This window comes from Nanorana parkeri, unplaced genomic scaffold (assembly GCF_000935625.1).
Source record: "Nanorana parkeri isolate BGI_ZX_2015 unplaced genomic scaffold, ASM93562v1 scaffold504, whole genome shotgun sequence".
NCBI lineage: Eukaryota > Metazoa > Chordata > Amphibia > Anura > Dicroglossidae > Nanorana > Nanorana parkeri.
This window is the reverse complement of record NW_017306772.1, coordinates 930,480-947,729: the sequence shown is the minus strand read 5'-3', so window position 1 is coordinate 947,729 and position 17,250 is coordinate 930,480. Positions and strand designations below refer to the sequence as shown.

The following is a 17,250-nucleotide window of genomic DNA, read 5'->3' as shown; positions in this document are numbered from 1 at the left end:
GGTTTCAGGTGTGGGGGGGGGGGAGCAGACAGGAAGTGGTGGTGGTAGATTTGTGCAACCATCTGCTGTCATTTAGCCAGAGGGCATGAAGATTATGCCTGTACTGTATATGTCTAACTGAACTCTGAAGTCTATGGCCACCTATACTACCCTGTAGTTGGGCAAATACTACACAGGCATGGGTCTCACAGTTCAAGTTTGGTTCATAATGCCTGAAATAAAACCCCTGATGTCGTTTTAATGCCAGCAGTTTATGCTATTAGAAGAGGTGGGGGCTACAGAAATCATGGAGTAGTAAGCAAAAAAAGTTCCAATTTTTACCTAAAAAGTTAATTACTTCACAATTCTATATATAGAACTTAAAAAAATGGTATAATTAACAATTCTAAGCAGAAGAGAACAATGTACTTGTATGCAATTTAGCATTGTTGACTGCCAAGAGGCTGACTGTGGTTTCTTACAGTAGGATTACTGAATGGGAAAATGACTAAGTATAGCAAAATATTTCTCCCCACACAAAAAATACACCCGCAAATGCTTATTTTATCTCTATTGATTCATTAATTACTATTTAATTTATTCTCCCACCTTTGCACAAGGAAGGGGCACTATCTGCCTGAAAAGGTTCACTGGCATTTTGCAGATTGTATCCATCATTACAGTAACATTCATAACTGCCGGGAATATTTTTACATTTTGCATTCTCTCCACATATATCCGATACTTCACATTCATCAATATCTGCAAAACAAAGGCAAGCATTGAATTTGCAATATCATTATGTATTTTAATGCACGTAATGCATCACTCATTGCTTGAGGGGATTTCTGTTTTAAATTGTCTTTTCAGTGACCATGTACTTTCATTGCATTTCATTTTACCTTAAAGTAATTTGTTATGAGATTTTCACATTTTTGAATGCTTTCATTTTCTGTTGTTGCTTATTACATGTAGAGATTTGAAGATTGGCCAGTAGAGGGAGCTCTAACATTCAAACATCAATGTTTCCAACTGCCACCCTTTACTTGCTTTTAAACAGCCCTTGGGGGACAATTTCTCCCACTGACCCCAAAGATAGGGCACAATTGCTCCCACTGACTCTAACAATGGGTCACAATTACTTTCACTGACACCAAGAATTGGGTTACTATTCCTCCCACTGACATCAATTATTGGGCACAATTCCTACCACTGGCACCAATGATGTGGTATATTTCCTCCCACTGACCCAGCAATGGGGAATTACTTCTCCCACTGACACCAACAATAGGGCACTAACCCTCCCATTGACAACAATGATGGGGCACTATTTTTCACAATAATATATACGACTGGGAATAATGCCTCCCACTGACACCAAGAGTGGAGCATTATTCCTCCTTCAGCTAAGGCAAGGTTTTGTTTTGTTTTTACTTTCACTGACCACCAACCCTGGGACATTTTTTAATTCTAACTCACCACCAAGATAATATGGTGGGATTTTTGGGGTTGTCACTATATTTTGTGAGCAGCTACACTATTAACAAGCAAGGAGATTGCTCGATATACTAAATATGCACAGTATAATGATCGTGTAACTTAATATTTTTTCTCTTCTACGCTAAAAAACTAATAGTCAATATTGTCTTTACAAACATTTAATTCACTGCCCTTTCACTCCTTGTTCTGGTGACACCTGTCTAAGATTGGGTTTTTCCTCATTTGGGGACATTTCCTCTCATTTCCTTGTGTCTTTGGGACACAAAGTGAAGTGAAATAGGAGGATTCGGGCAACAAAAAAAACTATTAGGGGTTGAAGACAGGAATCACCAGCACTCAGTAATATCATTCAAAATGTCCATTTATTTGGACAAATTGTCACAATGAAAAAAGCCAACGTTTGGGGGCCACATGGGGTCCCTTCATCAGGGCGAAGAGATGTGACAATTAGGGGTTGAGACAATTCCTGAGTTTTCACCGTTCCTGTTTACTGGGTTTAGATACACTTTTTCAAACAAAGTGCACTTACCCTCCTTACCCACTAAGGTATACTAGCCCATTCTCCATCCTCAGATGTACACTTACTGAGAAATCATGGCCACAGCCTTCAGAGTTTGGTTACTTTCCAGGCCAGAGACACAGAATACATCTGGGGCAAAGGAGAGTTGGCTAGTTTAGCCCAACTGGGTAGGAGGGCTAAAAGGATAAGTGAACTTTGTTTGAAAGTGTACTTATCGTTTAGCCCCCAATCACACTAGTGTAGAGCATAAACACACTCAAAATCCTGTGATTTTGTACATGTTCATGAAATGTCGCGCTTGCAGTGCCATTCATTTAGGTCTCATTCACACGGGACTAACACGGGCCATACATGTCCGTACAGCGTGCACACCATTAACGGCCGATCCCGGGAGGGACAGGTGCTGCGTGTGATTGCGCGCAGCAGCTGTTCTTCCCTATAAGAGGAAACCGCCGTACGCTGTCATGCGCACACCCGAACTGCACATCCGCGCGGGTCTGGGTCTCTGTACTTGGACACAGACAGGATGCAAATACGGACACCCGGACCCGCATGAATGTGCAGTTTGGGTGTGCGGATGACAGTGTATGGCGGCATCCTCCCATAGGGAAATACAGGCTGCTGTGCGCAATCACACGCAGCACCTGCCCCTCCTGGGATTGGCCCATTATGGACGTGCACGCTGCACGGACGTGTACGGCCCGTGTTAGCCCAGTGTGAATGAGGCCTTATTAATGAAATCCAAAATGCACCAAGAAAGATATGCATTTTTCACACACAAAGATATGACAAACATGCAAAAATACGCAAATTAAAAACACATAAAGCTTGCAACTCATAAAGATGAATAAACTACTTTTCAGCGTGTGTCACACATAGTGCATCCCATTGAAATGAGTGCGCTGCCCTATGCATGATGCACAACAAACACGCAAAAATGAGCATTGGGTGACGTGCAATGTCACAATTCTCAAGTGTGAATGGGGGCTTAATACATAACTTTACCAGAATCCCCTGTTACCTTGATGCACTGATACAGTATAGGGTAGTAGCGATCACTAAGAGGGCAACTATATAGATTTGCTTTAAGCAATAAGTCCCCCAACACTTTGGGATTCATTTATAAAAGTTCCACCCGTACAGTACGAGCGCCCCTAGATAGCGCTGACGAGTACAGTTTATTACAGTCTTGTTTCTAGGAGAAAATCAATACCCAAATTAATTTCAATAAAAAGGTCAAAATGAGCCAGACTGAAAAGTATACAGATTATATGTATTCATCAGCAAGCCTTTAAAATCTTTTCTGATACTATCTGATGATTTAAGTCAGTGAATCTTTAATCCAGCTTTAAGTGCATAGTATAAAGTAGTAAGTATATTAGCTGCAAAGAAGTCTTTAGAAAGAGCAGGTGTGAGTCTGCCAGCTCTGTCTTTGTTTTGTTGAATGTAGCTAATGGGGACATGTCTTCATCAACCTGAGCACTAAAACATGCCTGTGATACTTTTCTAAAAAACCTATCACCCCATTCAGTGCATCATAAGATTTAATTTGACTGTCTATTATTTCTTAAAACCATACTTGATTTTATCAAAATTAAAAACAACTTTCATAAACTCAATAATTGTTTTAGGAAATAATAGGCAGTCAAATGAACTATTATGATGCACTGAATGGATCATCTCAAAAGCAAAAGAGCGACATAAACGCTGTCAGTGACGCATTTAACAGTGGAGAATTGATGCTAATTCCAGGTTGAATGCTGCCACAGATGTGATAAAACAACCTGCAAGGTTGGTGTAGCCTTATCAGCTACTCTATGTGGACAGACGTTACATTTAAAAATGTATTTCTTTTTTTTATAGTATTAACATGTTTTTTTTTTCCCAGACAAATTTGGTGCCTTATCTGCATATAAGACAGTAGCCCTACTTCTTACAAAGTCACTAAAAGTACATTAATAAAAAAATAATTTTGGGGTCCTTATTATTTTTAAATTGATACTAAACTAAGGATTTAAATCTTAAAAATGCATTCAAGTATCTTTACTATTAACAAAAATTTATCTTGTGTGTCACTCAGCTGTAGATCCTCAAATCATCTCTGAATTGGTGCTGACACTGTTATTCCTGCTGGAGGGGGGCTACTTTTGTTCTCATTTTTTCTGTGTGTTGTAAAGTAGCCACTGCTTCCTCGATCAACACTGATAAGCGTTAATAGAGGAATCTGTTCTATTTTCTTCGTTCAGCGGCAGGTTGAACAAAGAAAATAGAAGTGTGTAAACCCAAATTTAGTCGGACAAACAATACAGCATCACAGGCAGTAAGTATAGTGTGATGCCAGTCCTGACATTTCATTTAGCATGCCCCTGGGTTAATTACCAAACCTCTATATAATACAAAAAAAAGAGCAACATATAAAACAGTTAAGCCTCACTTTTCCTTCACTTACCTGTACAAAAAGTACCATCATTTGGTATAAAGTTGTCATGGTTATTGGATGGTCGATAACCTTTCAGACAGATGCAGTAATAGCTGCCATGTGTATTGTGGCATTCTGTGTGTTCACCACAGATCTTTTGTGCTCCCATGTTGCACTCATCTTTATCTGTTTAAGAGAAGAACATAACGTAATGCTTTTTGAAGAGGAGTAATCTCAGAACAATTTTACCAGATTTAATTTAGTAATACAGTAATACCTTGGTTTACAAGTAACTTGGTTTGAGAGTGTTTTGCAAGACAAGCAAACATTTCTGAAAAATGTTGCCTTGATATACAAGCAATGTCTTGCAATAAGAGCAAAATTCTGTAGAAAAGCACCACCTGAATAAGGCTGAAGCAGTGCGAGCGATGAGTCTTTTTAACGACAATGCAATGTCACATTGGATAGATTCCTTGTTAAGGTTTCACGAAATGAAAAAGATTCCATTGAGCCAAGAGATAGCAGTGATTCCGTTAGTGTTAGTGAAAGTCGTCCTGCACAATAATCCTCCTCTCTCTTGTCCCTCTCACACCGGCCACAAAGGTATCTGTAATTGGTTTATTTTTCTTTATATTTTGTACAGTATTATATTACAGTACAGTATTGTAATCATTTTATATGAATATTTTTGGGTTGTGGAACGAATCATCTGAATTTCCATTATTTCCTATGGGGAAATTCGCTTTGATATACAAGCGCTTTGGATTACAAGCATGCTTCCGGAACGAATTATGCTCATAAACCAAGGTATTACTGTACCTCTTTCAATATATTACTACAGAGATCCTAATACTGTTGTTAAATTGTGTTTTGTTTTATTTTTTGATGTCACTTTTCTTCTCATTTTTAGCTAATTTAGCTTTAAAAGAGTGATTTGGAAAGTATGCTCCATTCAATAAATTATCAAGACTAAAATCATGTATTTGAGCTCCATGAAAGGGGTGTCCCTAGCATAATCAATGCCTGAGGCAGGGGAGGGGGGTTTGGGGTGTGTGTTGATGGTCACATTCTAGGTGGAGTACTTGCTAGGGGGGTTCGTGCGGCACTGGTGGTTCCCGCTAATGGTGCTCTGGCTGGCATCCTGCCCAGCTCACTGCCTCACTGCTTGCCAGGAGCTGGGCTGGATACCGTGGCCAAAGGATCCCACTCAGCTCCTGGCAACCAGTGAAGTCATGAGGTGACGAGGGAGCATGAAGCCAGCTTCCTGGCCAATCAGAAAGCCGGGCAGCGAGTCATTACATGTCCAGGAAGCCAGCTCCAAGCTCCCTCGTTACAAGTGGATACCGGAAGCTAAAGTATCAGGCTAGGTATTTGGGTGAGTATGAGTACTCGTCCAAATACTTGGCATCGGTACCGATACTAGTATCGGTAACGGTGCATCCCTAGTGTAAATTCCTGAAAAGCAAACATCTGCTCTTTGCACAGGCTAAGTGCAGCACAGTGATGATGTCACCGCTACATTAACATAACATCTGGGTTTTCAAAGACGCAAGATGCACACAAAGTGGGTTTATAGCCTTTGTGGCTTTTGAGCAATACATTCAAATGATACTTTTTGTGCCCAAAGTTCAGCTTTAACTAATGGTCAACATAAAGAAACTGCTTTAGCATCCTATTTGTTACCAATGTTTCAAAATGCAGATGGACAACCCCAAACTGGTTTTAAAATTATGAAGCAGATCTAAAAAATATAATCTGGAATACAAAGAGATACAAAGATACATTGAGATTTTTTGAGCAAAATTTGAGCTTCTGAATGTAAAAATAACATTTCAGGGAAAGTGAAGAGAGCCACGACAAGCACATAACTGTGGGTGCAGGATAACTTACACATTTGTCAGATACCGGTGGCAATGGAGCACAAGGGAAGTGATTATGGGCAAGTCGTTGTATTTATTACACATACATGTGTAGTGCTGTAGCTTTCATAGAGATATAGATCTATTGTTTACCATTATATTACCCAAATTCGTAATGCATTGGTCTCTGTTTTCAGAAAGGAAAATGTTATTTTAGCACTGCACATGCAGCCGTCCACAGGAATGTCCAAAGAAGTTATTCCTTATCCTTATTAGAAGTTGTATCCTTGTCTATACATTCTTATTTCCAAAGCAGTGTACTAGTGTGCTATAATATTTAAAATAAATTGTCATAGAAATATAAAGTAGAACACAGCACACAGAAATGTCATTAAAGTTGAATTCTGGTATAACCATTCATCTGTTTTTGAGATTTACACAGCTCTGTTACAATACACAGACCTGTGTGAAAGGGACAAAAAACTCAGCGGATGCCCTCCTACAGTGCATGGACAGTGCAAGGACAAGAGTTGGCTTCTATATATATATGTATATATATATATATGTGTGTGTGTGTGTGTGTGTGTGTGTGTGTGTGTGGGTGGCATGAGTCGCTATACATAGTTGCATCCTGGAAGCCCGTTTTTACAATTTCCCAGGGAAACTATGTCAATTCTCGTCTTTGCATCATCCTCCCGTTACCCAAGTAGGATGAACATGAAGTGCAGCAGCAGATATCTATACTATGTATCTTAGCATTTGCATATTATAGTGTACTCTTAGATGTCCTGCAGCTGAAGCGAGCGTTCGCGGCTACATCCTTTGTCTCTTTAGTGAATAACCCCCTTAGTTTTTATCAGAATCAGCTGGTCCCTGATATCCTGTTTTAGGGTGACTTGTTTCCTTTGCAGGGTCCTATGGGGCCACCCTTGTGCGTGCTAATAAGCGGTGTATGTCTCCATAAACACACAGACACAGGAGGGCAAGCCTCTTTCCTCCCCCTTTGCTCCCCCCTTCTTTCCTTCTCCAGCCTAGTAGATGGACAGCTGCTGGAGATTGCTCTGCCTCTTCTGATTTTGTACTGGACAGGAAGTTCAGGGAAGCTGAGCTAAGAGTTGGAGCCAGATGTTTGGAAGCATGATGAGCTTGGGTGAAAATATAAATAAAAACTTTGCTGGGCAATGTATATGTGTTTGATTTGGATTCACTATTGAAAAAAGATTGAGAGTTTAACACTACTTTAAAATCCATTCTGCATCATTACAAGTGTATTACTAGCTCATACAGTATTTTGTTCTGTGAACCCTAGAATCCTAATTGCAGTACTAAAAAAGCTCTGTTCATCAAAGTGTAACCATATCTCAGTGCCAATGTTCCACAAGTAAAAGAAGAGCAGGTGTCCTACAATCTAATTGTGCTATCCATTTATATTCATCAGTGTAGAGTAAATCCAATAGCAGCACTGTCATGTACAGCTGTCGCAAAGATTTATTATCTTAGTATAAGTCACAGTTCTCATAAGATTTTTTTAAACGTGTAACATGTGGTGCATAATATTTTCTGAAACAGTTTGAGTTCTGGATTATATTGTTATGAAACAAAAAAATGTTCCCCTATTTTAATGACTAGCACTCTTTGAGGTTCCAACCTTTTTTATTTTAGCAAATTTAATTTAAAAAAAAGATACAATGGACAAGGTTACAGTAGTAATGCATGGTACTGGGCTGCTATTAACATAATGACATAGTGTAGATTTAGATTTCTGGCAGCATATACAATAATGATGGACTGATGACAAAAATATAAGGTACAACAAATTAATGTTACAACAAATCCAGTGAAGGAGATATACTAAAGGAGTATATCCCTGTGCCTTTCATGATAGTTTCCATTTGGATGAGTCAATGGCATATCAGTTTAGTTCATTTTTATTGTAGGTGGCATTAACCTTAGTAAAGTTAATGTCAAGCCAAAAACTTTTTTCTACTTTTGGATAGCGTGTCAAAGGATGAGAACTCCTGTTGGGATTTTACTGCTATCCCAGAGCTCTGAGAAGTTTTCCCACGCTTACCAGCTGACAATGGGTCCATTGGATAGAAAGTGAGGAAAATTTTGCAACAGGGACAGACGTAGATAAAAAGATTTACAGGGGTTCTAGCTAGGGATGCACCAATACCGATACCAGTATCGGTATCGGTGCCGATACTGGGCAATTTTTGGAGCACTTGTACTCGTGAAAATGCCCAGATACTAAACGTAGATACCCGGGACCTCACGGCAGCTGTATTTAAGGACAAGTTCGCACGAGCTCCAATCTGCTGCTGGAACGCATTGAAGTGCATCCTGGCCGGCTTCCTGCGTTCAGTGGTGGGAGGGCCATCGGCCCCCCCCCCCCCCCCCCCACACCCACAGTGCAATCGCCTGCACCAGAACGCATGGCACATCAGTGCCTGAGTTCCGGTCCAGTGCAATCTGAAAAAATAGTGCACGCAGCATTCTGGTGCTGGCGATCGCACTGCGGGCAGGGGGCATGGCTAAGGTGCCATTGACTTCAATGCACGGTCACGCTCCTCCTGCCCCTGAACACAGGAAGCCGGCTGGGATGGGCTCCAGTGCGTTCCAGCAGCGAATTGTGCTGCATAATAGATTGCTGGGATTTGCAGTCCTCTATAGCTGGTGGTATTCTGCATTGCTGTATAATGTGTTGCTGGGATTTGTAATTCCCTATAGCTGGTGGTATTCTGCATTGTTGTATAAGCTATTGCTGGGATTTATAGTCCCTCTACAGCTTGGCGTCAGTGGCAGAGCTACCAGGGTCGCAGCGGTTGCAACTGTGACTGGGCCCTGGCACTCCACCACTGTCCTGAAATCATTAGTCTGTATTGTTTTCGAAAAACTGTCACATGACACTAAAAAAAAAGTGTTGGTAATTGTTGAGTACTTGTACTTGGTGAGTATCAGTACTTGTACATGGTCTTAAAAAAATGGTATCGGAGCATCCCTAGTTCTAGCCTTCACCTGCTCTACTTAAAAAGCATGTTTGTTTTGCTGTCTAGAAATATGTTGTCAGCAAGGCAGCTAATCAGGGTAAGGGCCCGTTCACACCAGATGCAGGTGCATTCCGGCCAAATTCTAGCCAGAAAGCACTGCCTCGCATTGCGGCTGGCTCACTTTTTTGTGGGGCAGGAGGGGGCGTGGTGGGCCATTGAAGTGAATGGCACCGTAGCCACGCACTCCGGCCACAATGCGATCGGCCGCACAGAAACGCAAGGCACATTATGCCTGATGTCCGGTCTGCTTGCAGCATTTTGATCGCACCAGACCGCAGGCATAATGTGCCTTGCGATGCCATGTGGCCGATCGCATTGCGGCCAGAGGGCATGGCTACGGTGCCATTCACTTCAATGGCCCGCCACGCCCCCTCCTGCCCCACACAAAAGTGAGCCGGCCGCAATGCGAGGCAGTGCGTTCGGGCTAGAATCGGGCCGGAACGCACTGCATCTGGTGTGAATGGGCCCTTAATGTTTCTAATGGAGCCCTGGATAGCAGTAAAAACCTGACATGGTTTACAACCCTTCTCTATTCTATTCAAAACTAGAAAAAAGTTTTAGCTTGACATGCACTTTAAATTGATAAATATACAGTATATTGTACACATATATCAAGACCTTCCAATGTTGCTTCTGTAGTAGACTACTATGTGTGTTAGTTTTAGTAAGAAAAGTTCATTTTTATAACAGCACTGTTCACAAGACGATTCCTAAACAATGCCAGGAAAAAAGGAGGAACAAATGAGGTTTGCATGCGAGTGCTGGTGTATGAAGTATTTCAAACTTACGATCAGTTCAATGTAATCTGTTTAATCTGTTTTGTGATTTCAGAATATGTATTTTTTTTTATGGGAAACTAATTGTTCAGGGGAAATGGAAAGAGGCTGTGGCATATTGTTAAGAAAAACATGGCCTAATTTGTCTTTTAGTTCCACAACAGATTAAGTGACCTACAAACTTGATTCAAAAGACCTAAACATCCTGAACTAACTGGTTCTAATTGCAGTGTCTGACAAACCCTTGGGCTTAAGGAAGGCATTTCAATTGGAAATCTTAACAGTTGCTACCAGCTAGAGTTATCATTAAATTGTACCTGTCATGACAGAAATATGGGGGCTGCCATTGTCTTCTTCTGAAAATGTTAGTCACCCTGGCTGTGTATAGCTTCCTTATTTCTAATTCACATACCAAAAACTGAATTCTGTATCTATACACGTGCTCTGGGTCATTGCCTCAGAAAGCGTTAAAGCCAAAGCAACAGCCTGAGAGGCAGGGAACTAGTATTTTGAGAGGTGAATATTAGGAGCCTACATATTTATTTTACGTAATGACAGGTGTCTCTTAAAAGCTTTGCAGCTCCCCAAAATAATAATTACATGTTGTAATTTGCTAGAAACTCTTACCAAGAGTTTTGAACCCATGGAGACATACCTCCATTGCAGTCCAGCACCTTCACTACAGCACCAGGATCGCCGAGTGGTTAAGGCGTTGGACTTAAGATCCAATGGATGTATATCCTCGTGTGTTCAAACCCCACTCCTGGTATGAGTTTCTAGAAAAATACATGCTGAAGAAAAAGTTCTAAAACGGACATATTTCTGCCTGACAGCACAACTTGGTTAATGACCATACCTTTCTCTACTACAGTTAAAGTAAACCAACTAGGTCACCTTCCTGTCCCCATCCTATAATTAGACAATGATGGAGCAATACAAAACTAATAAGGTCAGATTTTTCCTCTGTTCTTTCATCAGCATGTTCCTTGTCAACACGTGCATGCAGCGGAGTTTGATATGTTCAGACTACTGAACCCCCTACTTCCAATTTAAGTGCTGCTGAACAGGGGATTACAGGGGGCCCATAAAGTAACAAAACACATTCAGGAGTTTTCACTGGCTTTAGTTAAAAATATTTTAATGTCTTTTTTAAGGAACACATAACCGTATTTAAAAGACCCCATCAACAGGCCATTTATTTTAACAACAATTTTCCCATAACATTGTATCTACATGCAACGTCTTTAATGTGTGTTATTTACCTGTAAAAGCCTCCCTTGTCTGGACATCCAAAAGCCCTAAACTACTGAAGGGCACCATCATCTTGGATGTGATATCACTAGCTCCAGTACACTATGGGGTCTATTCACGAAGCTGCCGAAGGATCTGGCCGTAGCTTCTTTTTCTATTAACTTTTTTCTACTTTTTTCACTCTTTTTCTGTTCTGCTCGGTGCCTCTGAGGGACCGAGCAGAACAGCCGAGCCAAATGCCGCTCGGCGGCATTCGGCTATTCTCTCACTGCTGTTCGAGATCTTTCAGAATAGCCCGAACAGCAGTGTGAAGCCTGCCGGAGGTTCGGCTCAGCCGATCCAGATGTTGGATCGGCTGAGTCGAACTCCTTCTGCACTTCGGGTCAGCCGAACATGCTGAGCATGTTCGGCTGATCCGAAGGCACACGAAGCAAGCCGATGTACGGCTGAAATCAGCCGTACCAGCCTGAAGTGAATAGCCGAACAGTGTTCGGCTCACTTCACTTCTGATCGGTCATTCACTCGGCTGCCCTCGGCAGCTTTGTGAATAGACCCCTATGAGTTGTTACTCAGGTGACACTCTATAGTATTCCCTTTCACTACTCTCTGTTTTGCTACTTAAAAAATTATGTAGGGAAGTGAGGGAAGGGGCAGAGGAATTTGGCCACCACAAAGCATATTTAGACAATCTCAGAAGAGGAGAGGGATATGACATCGCAGGAAGCTGTGAGTTAAAGGACATTGAATGTACAACATGCAAAATACCCGATTTAGTATAACATGCACTAAATCAGGGACGCCCACAATTTTTCATCTGGAGATCTACTTTTCAAATGATGAGCTCAATTAAATCTACCAACGAAAAAACACCTGCATTCAGGGGCGGGAGGGGGCGTGGCAGTGCATTGAAGTCAATGGCACCGCAGCCACGCCCCCAGTGCAATCGCCGCACCAGGAACACATTAGTGCCTGCGTTCTGGTCCAGTGCAATCTGCAAAAATGCTGCATTTTTGCATACTTTTGCAGATCGCACTGGACCGGAACGCAGGCATTAATGTGCCTGTGTTCCGGGTGCGGGCGATCACACTGAGGGCGCGGGGCATAGCTGTGGTGCCATTGACTTCCATGCACTGCCACGCCCCCTCCCGCCTCTGAAAGCAGGGAGCCGGCGGGCTTGCGTTCCAATGCTTTCTAGAGGCTGAACTCTCTGGAACGCAGACTTTGTGGTGTGAACTGGCCCTCTCTTCTCTCTCTCCTTGCGCTCTCTCCTCTCTCTCTCCCCTGTTTATATCTGCTGTCTCTTCTCTCACTTTCTCTGCTGTCTTTCTTCTCTCTCTCTGCTGTCTCTTCTCTCACTTTCTCTGCTGTCTTTCTTCTCTCTCTCTGCTGTCTCTTCTTTCATTTTCTCTGCTGTCTTTCTTCTCTCTCTCTGCTGTCTCTTCTCTCACTTTCTCTGCTGTCTTTCTTATCTCTCTCTGCTGTCTCTTCTGTCACTTTCTCTGCTGTCTTTCTTATCTCTCTCTGCTGCACTCTTCTCTGACTTTCTCTGATGTCTCTCTCCTGTCTGTCTTTTCTTACCTCCACTGCAGCAGCTTCCCAAGTCTCCTCTCCTCTCTCGTTCCCGTCTGCGGCGTTTGACACATTCAGCTGCATGAGCACCGCGGGAGGACAGGACAGTGAGCCGATCGCGATCTACCTAATGGGCACCCCTGCCCTAAATGATACCCCTGCCCTCTAATGTTGCTTTGTTTATTAAAATGATCGCTAATAAAATACAGTTTTTTGATTATTTATGCTGCGCTAACCCTACATCCTGTTCCCCTCCCTGGAGAACGGTGGGCAGAGACTTCCAACAGCAATGACGTGGTGGCTAGAAATGACATGGACACTTTACTGCTCTCAGCCCTCGTCTAAAACTTATAGTGATGGAGGGAGGATGGGGAGCAGCCGTTTAGCACCACTCAATCAGATATATCACCCAAGGTACACAGCGTTTTTGGAAGGATAATGACACAGCACAGCTTTCTGGTCCTGAAAGCATTTTAGAGCCAAAAGGAACAATCTGGAACAATGGCCATAAGCATGTAAACGGCAGGATCACAAGGTAATTAATATGACATAAGGCTAATTTGATAGAGCAAACTTTACATGCACACACATTATGGAAACTTTGCAAAACAGAACTTTTAATTTTTGCCCGGTGAGACACTTTAACGAGTCAAACCTGTTAGCAAGTTCAAGAGCACATTATAAGTTGTGGCATTGCGTGGCAATGCCACTGTGTTCTGTGGCCTCGGGGTGGCCCAGGATTCTCAGCCAGAGGGGCTGAGCAGCTCCAGGAAGCAATTGCTTGTATCAGGAAAGAGCTGGCTTTTCAGTCCTTTCCATGTTTTCTGGTTCATAGTTGGGATCCTGGAGCCGGGAGATTTCTTAGAGCTGAGAGAGCCGGGCACCCAGGGTGTATGGGTGTGAAATCAAAGGCTGCTGAAGGCTGCTCAAAGGGCACAGTGTATTCCCGAAGAGATCCTGTTGAGGAAAACAGTAAGGTCCTGGGACTGGGACACTGAACAGGATAACCTGTGAAGGGTGAGCGGATATCTATGCTGAAGAAAGCTATGTTTGTTGGATGTCCTTTTTCTGCCTTTGGAATTAATAAAAGACTGTCCTTTGTTATGTGAAAACGGCTTCATGACTGGTCCTTAAGCGCTCACCCTATGTGCTAGATTCCCCCCAATATCACAAAGTTAATTTTTTTAAAAATATGCAAGGAAAATGCTGCAAGTAAGCATTGAAAATACTTGATTTTTCTTCACTTTTACCTGAGGTTGGTGACAGAGTCTCCATAATAATGTTTCTTAGTATCTGCCTTGATTTCAGTGTTAAGCCTTGGCTATTAAACTCAGTATGTACAGTATCTCTCATATTCTGTATGAGAGGGGGTATAGTTTTATGTAAAAGGCCTCTAGACGCTTTACTAAAAACAGATTGCTTGTAATACTCCCTTTAAATTTTTGATGGCTTATTTTTTTTGTAAATTAAACCTAACTAAGCGTTGCGTAATGCACCATTAAATAAAGGGAAGAAATTACCTACCTGTACATTCCGTCCTGCCATTACCAATTAATCCAAAATTACACATGCAGGAATATTTCTGTTTTCTTTCTATACACGTAGCATTTGGATGACATGTTTTGCATACATCAATGGTGAGTATTTCTGGATGAAAAAAAAGAGAAAAAATACAATGACGTTTTTGGGAACTATAGTTCAGCTTGATTCATATGGTGTTAGTTTGGTTTAGAGAAATTCCTAATGTTGACCATACAGTGGGTATGTTTCTACAAATTTCAACTACTTTCAGCCAGGTTTCCAGCTTTGCTCTGTAACACTGGACATGTGTTTCTTGAGTGGTGCTGTCAATATTTTTTCCATTCACAAGCCTGTGCTTCTTCTGAAAATGTATACATCAGTGTCAGAATAAAATGTGTAAACTAGTTTACTTTTTTCATTAAAATGACTATTGATGACCATGACCATGTGATGACCATTACATGTTGCACCAGCAGTCCTACAAACCCCTGTGTGATATAATGAATGCATGAAGAGGTTAAAAATCTTCTAGAAATAAGATTATGTTTCAAGTGAACATTGCTTAGGAATGGCTGGTGTAATATTTATGACAAACAGATAAATTATGTCTTAACCAAGGACAGACAGTATAGATAGTGAGGATTCATTTGTAAATCTATAGTTACTAAAATGTTCCAAATATTGCATTGCTTCCAAAATAATGTTTGCACTTGGCACAGAAAAGGCAGTACTTTGTACATAGTTGGCCTCTTCCTGTACAATTGTACTGAGTTCTAGAACAAATTCTTTTCAAAGGAAACACCTCTTAGAATTGAATAAACATTTCAAGTTATTAATGAGTTTTTATGCAAGAGACCTGTGATAACTAGCATAAGAGGCAGCTGTGTTCTGCCAAGTTTATATACATCAGCCGGTACTGAAAGAGAAGGCCAGCCAAAGCATATAATGCAGCACATTGATAGGAGTTATTAGACACACCAGCACATAAGGACATTGTAAAGGTTTAGCTTGCCCAAGAAATACGTCCAAGGTCTCCTTGCTGGAGCTCAGACCTCTGACCATCTTCCCTGCAGGAGGCTTTTGAGGTTGGATGGACATTGACCATACAATGCCGTATAAGACAACCTTATCAGCTATACTTTATACAGGTATGCACTTGGGATGCCCCAACACAATTTTTTCCAGACCAAGTATTAGTACCCATACTTTTCCTCAAGTACTCACCATTACCAATTACTGATACCTTTTTTTTAATGTGTCATGTGACAGTTTTACTTAAACAATACAGACTAATTATTTTAGGACAGTGCTGGGGCTCCAGGGCACGGTCACAGCTCCGAACACTGCGATCCTGGTAGTTCTGCCACTGACTCCAAGCTGTAGATGGACTACAAATCCCAGCAATACAGATGCCAGCAGGCAGGTGCAAGCAGCAAGGTTTCCCAGAAAGGAGGAGATGTGTGGCCGGTGCTGTAAATAGGCTCCGGAAGATCCCCAGAAGTCTGCCGCGAGGTCCCCAGCAAGCACACAGCAAGCACACTTATGGTAGCCGAATGTATTTAAAAATGTAAAGGGCTGGTATTGGCTTTTAGTATCAGGGCATTTTCATGAGTGCTCGTGAAAATGCCCAGTGTTGGCACTGATAGCGATACTGGTATCGGTATCGGTGCATCCCTAGTATGCACATATTCTTATACAAAAGTATAGACATTGTCCAAATCCTCACTATATAAATTCCTTATATTTTCTTTGTTTTTGGTATAAAACTACTTTTCTGGTTTAATGTTCATTTTAAAGATTCACCCAAACAAATGCATGACTTTATAGCGTAATACTATGCATTCCACTGAAAAATAATTGTCAAAACGTATAAATGTTGAAATTAAAGTCTCCCAACAGCTGGCAGAAATTAGACAATAATGTTCATGTGTAGCCCTGGCATTCACCCAAAACCATATTTTTTGCAACTTCTGTCAAAAACATTGCATGACCGCAGCATGTCACAGCATCACTGACAACACATCCTATGAGGCAATCTAGATGGTCTGGATATACAATTAGAAGTCTGCACCTGTGTCAACAGGGAATATAAAGACATTGTAAGGATAATACTTATATTCCGTGACTATTCAACAGATTGTATGATTTGTTCTAATTTGGTAATCATCTGAGGAACAATTTAATCTTAACAAAATCACCTGAAAATGCTGTGAAGACTATGTACTTTGTATATGCAATGCATATGTATATCTGTATACTGTGTAAAATATTGAGCTCTTCAAAATTTATAGTTTACATCTTTTTTTTTTGCAATCAATAGCTGATTCCAAATTGCCATGAGTATGGACAGCATAACTAACTAGTGCTATGATATTCTATAACCATGTACTTCATTCTGGTCCTATTTTGGTACTTTTAAAATCTGAAGGTCACATCATATATACATTAATTACAACCAACCTGTATGACCACCTAAATCACATCTAAATTATAAAATAATAAAAAGAAATAAAGTGGGTAACCTTTTATAAAACAATTATGTATGTAACTGTAATGAACACAGAAATGACCTGCAAAGAAACACATAGGGGTCTATTCACAAAGCTGCCGAGGGCAGCCGAGTGAATGACCGATCAGAAGTGAAGTGAGCCGAACACTGTTCGGCTATTCACTTCAGGCCGGTACGGCTGATTTCAGCCGTACATCGGCTGAAATCAGCCGTACATCGGCTTGCTTCGTGTGGCTTCGGATCAGCCGAACATGCTCAGCATGTTCGGCTGACCCGAAGTGCAGAAGGAGTTCGACT

General features: G+C 41.4%; 1 protein-coding gene across 1 annotated transcript in view; it reads right to left on the bottom strand.

Annotated features, from left to right (window-relative positions):
• SUSD1 (sushi domain containing 1) overlaps nucleotides 1-17,250 on the bottom strand; it is a 123,014-nt gene that overhangs the window by 88,405 nt on the left and 17,359 nt on the right. The window contains exons 2-4 of the mRNA XM_018561150.1: nucleotides 14,448-14,570; nucleotides 4,449-4,604; nucleotides 589-741 (exon numbers count right to left, since the gene is read on the bottom strand). Of these exons, the coding sequence (XP_018416652.1) occupies nucleotides 589-741; nucleotides 4,449-4,604; nucleotides 14,448-14,570 (432 nt within the window). The remainder of the gene's footprint in view (nucleotides 1-588; nucleotides 742-4,448; nucleotides 4,605-14,447; nucleotides 14,571-17,250) is intronic.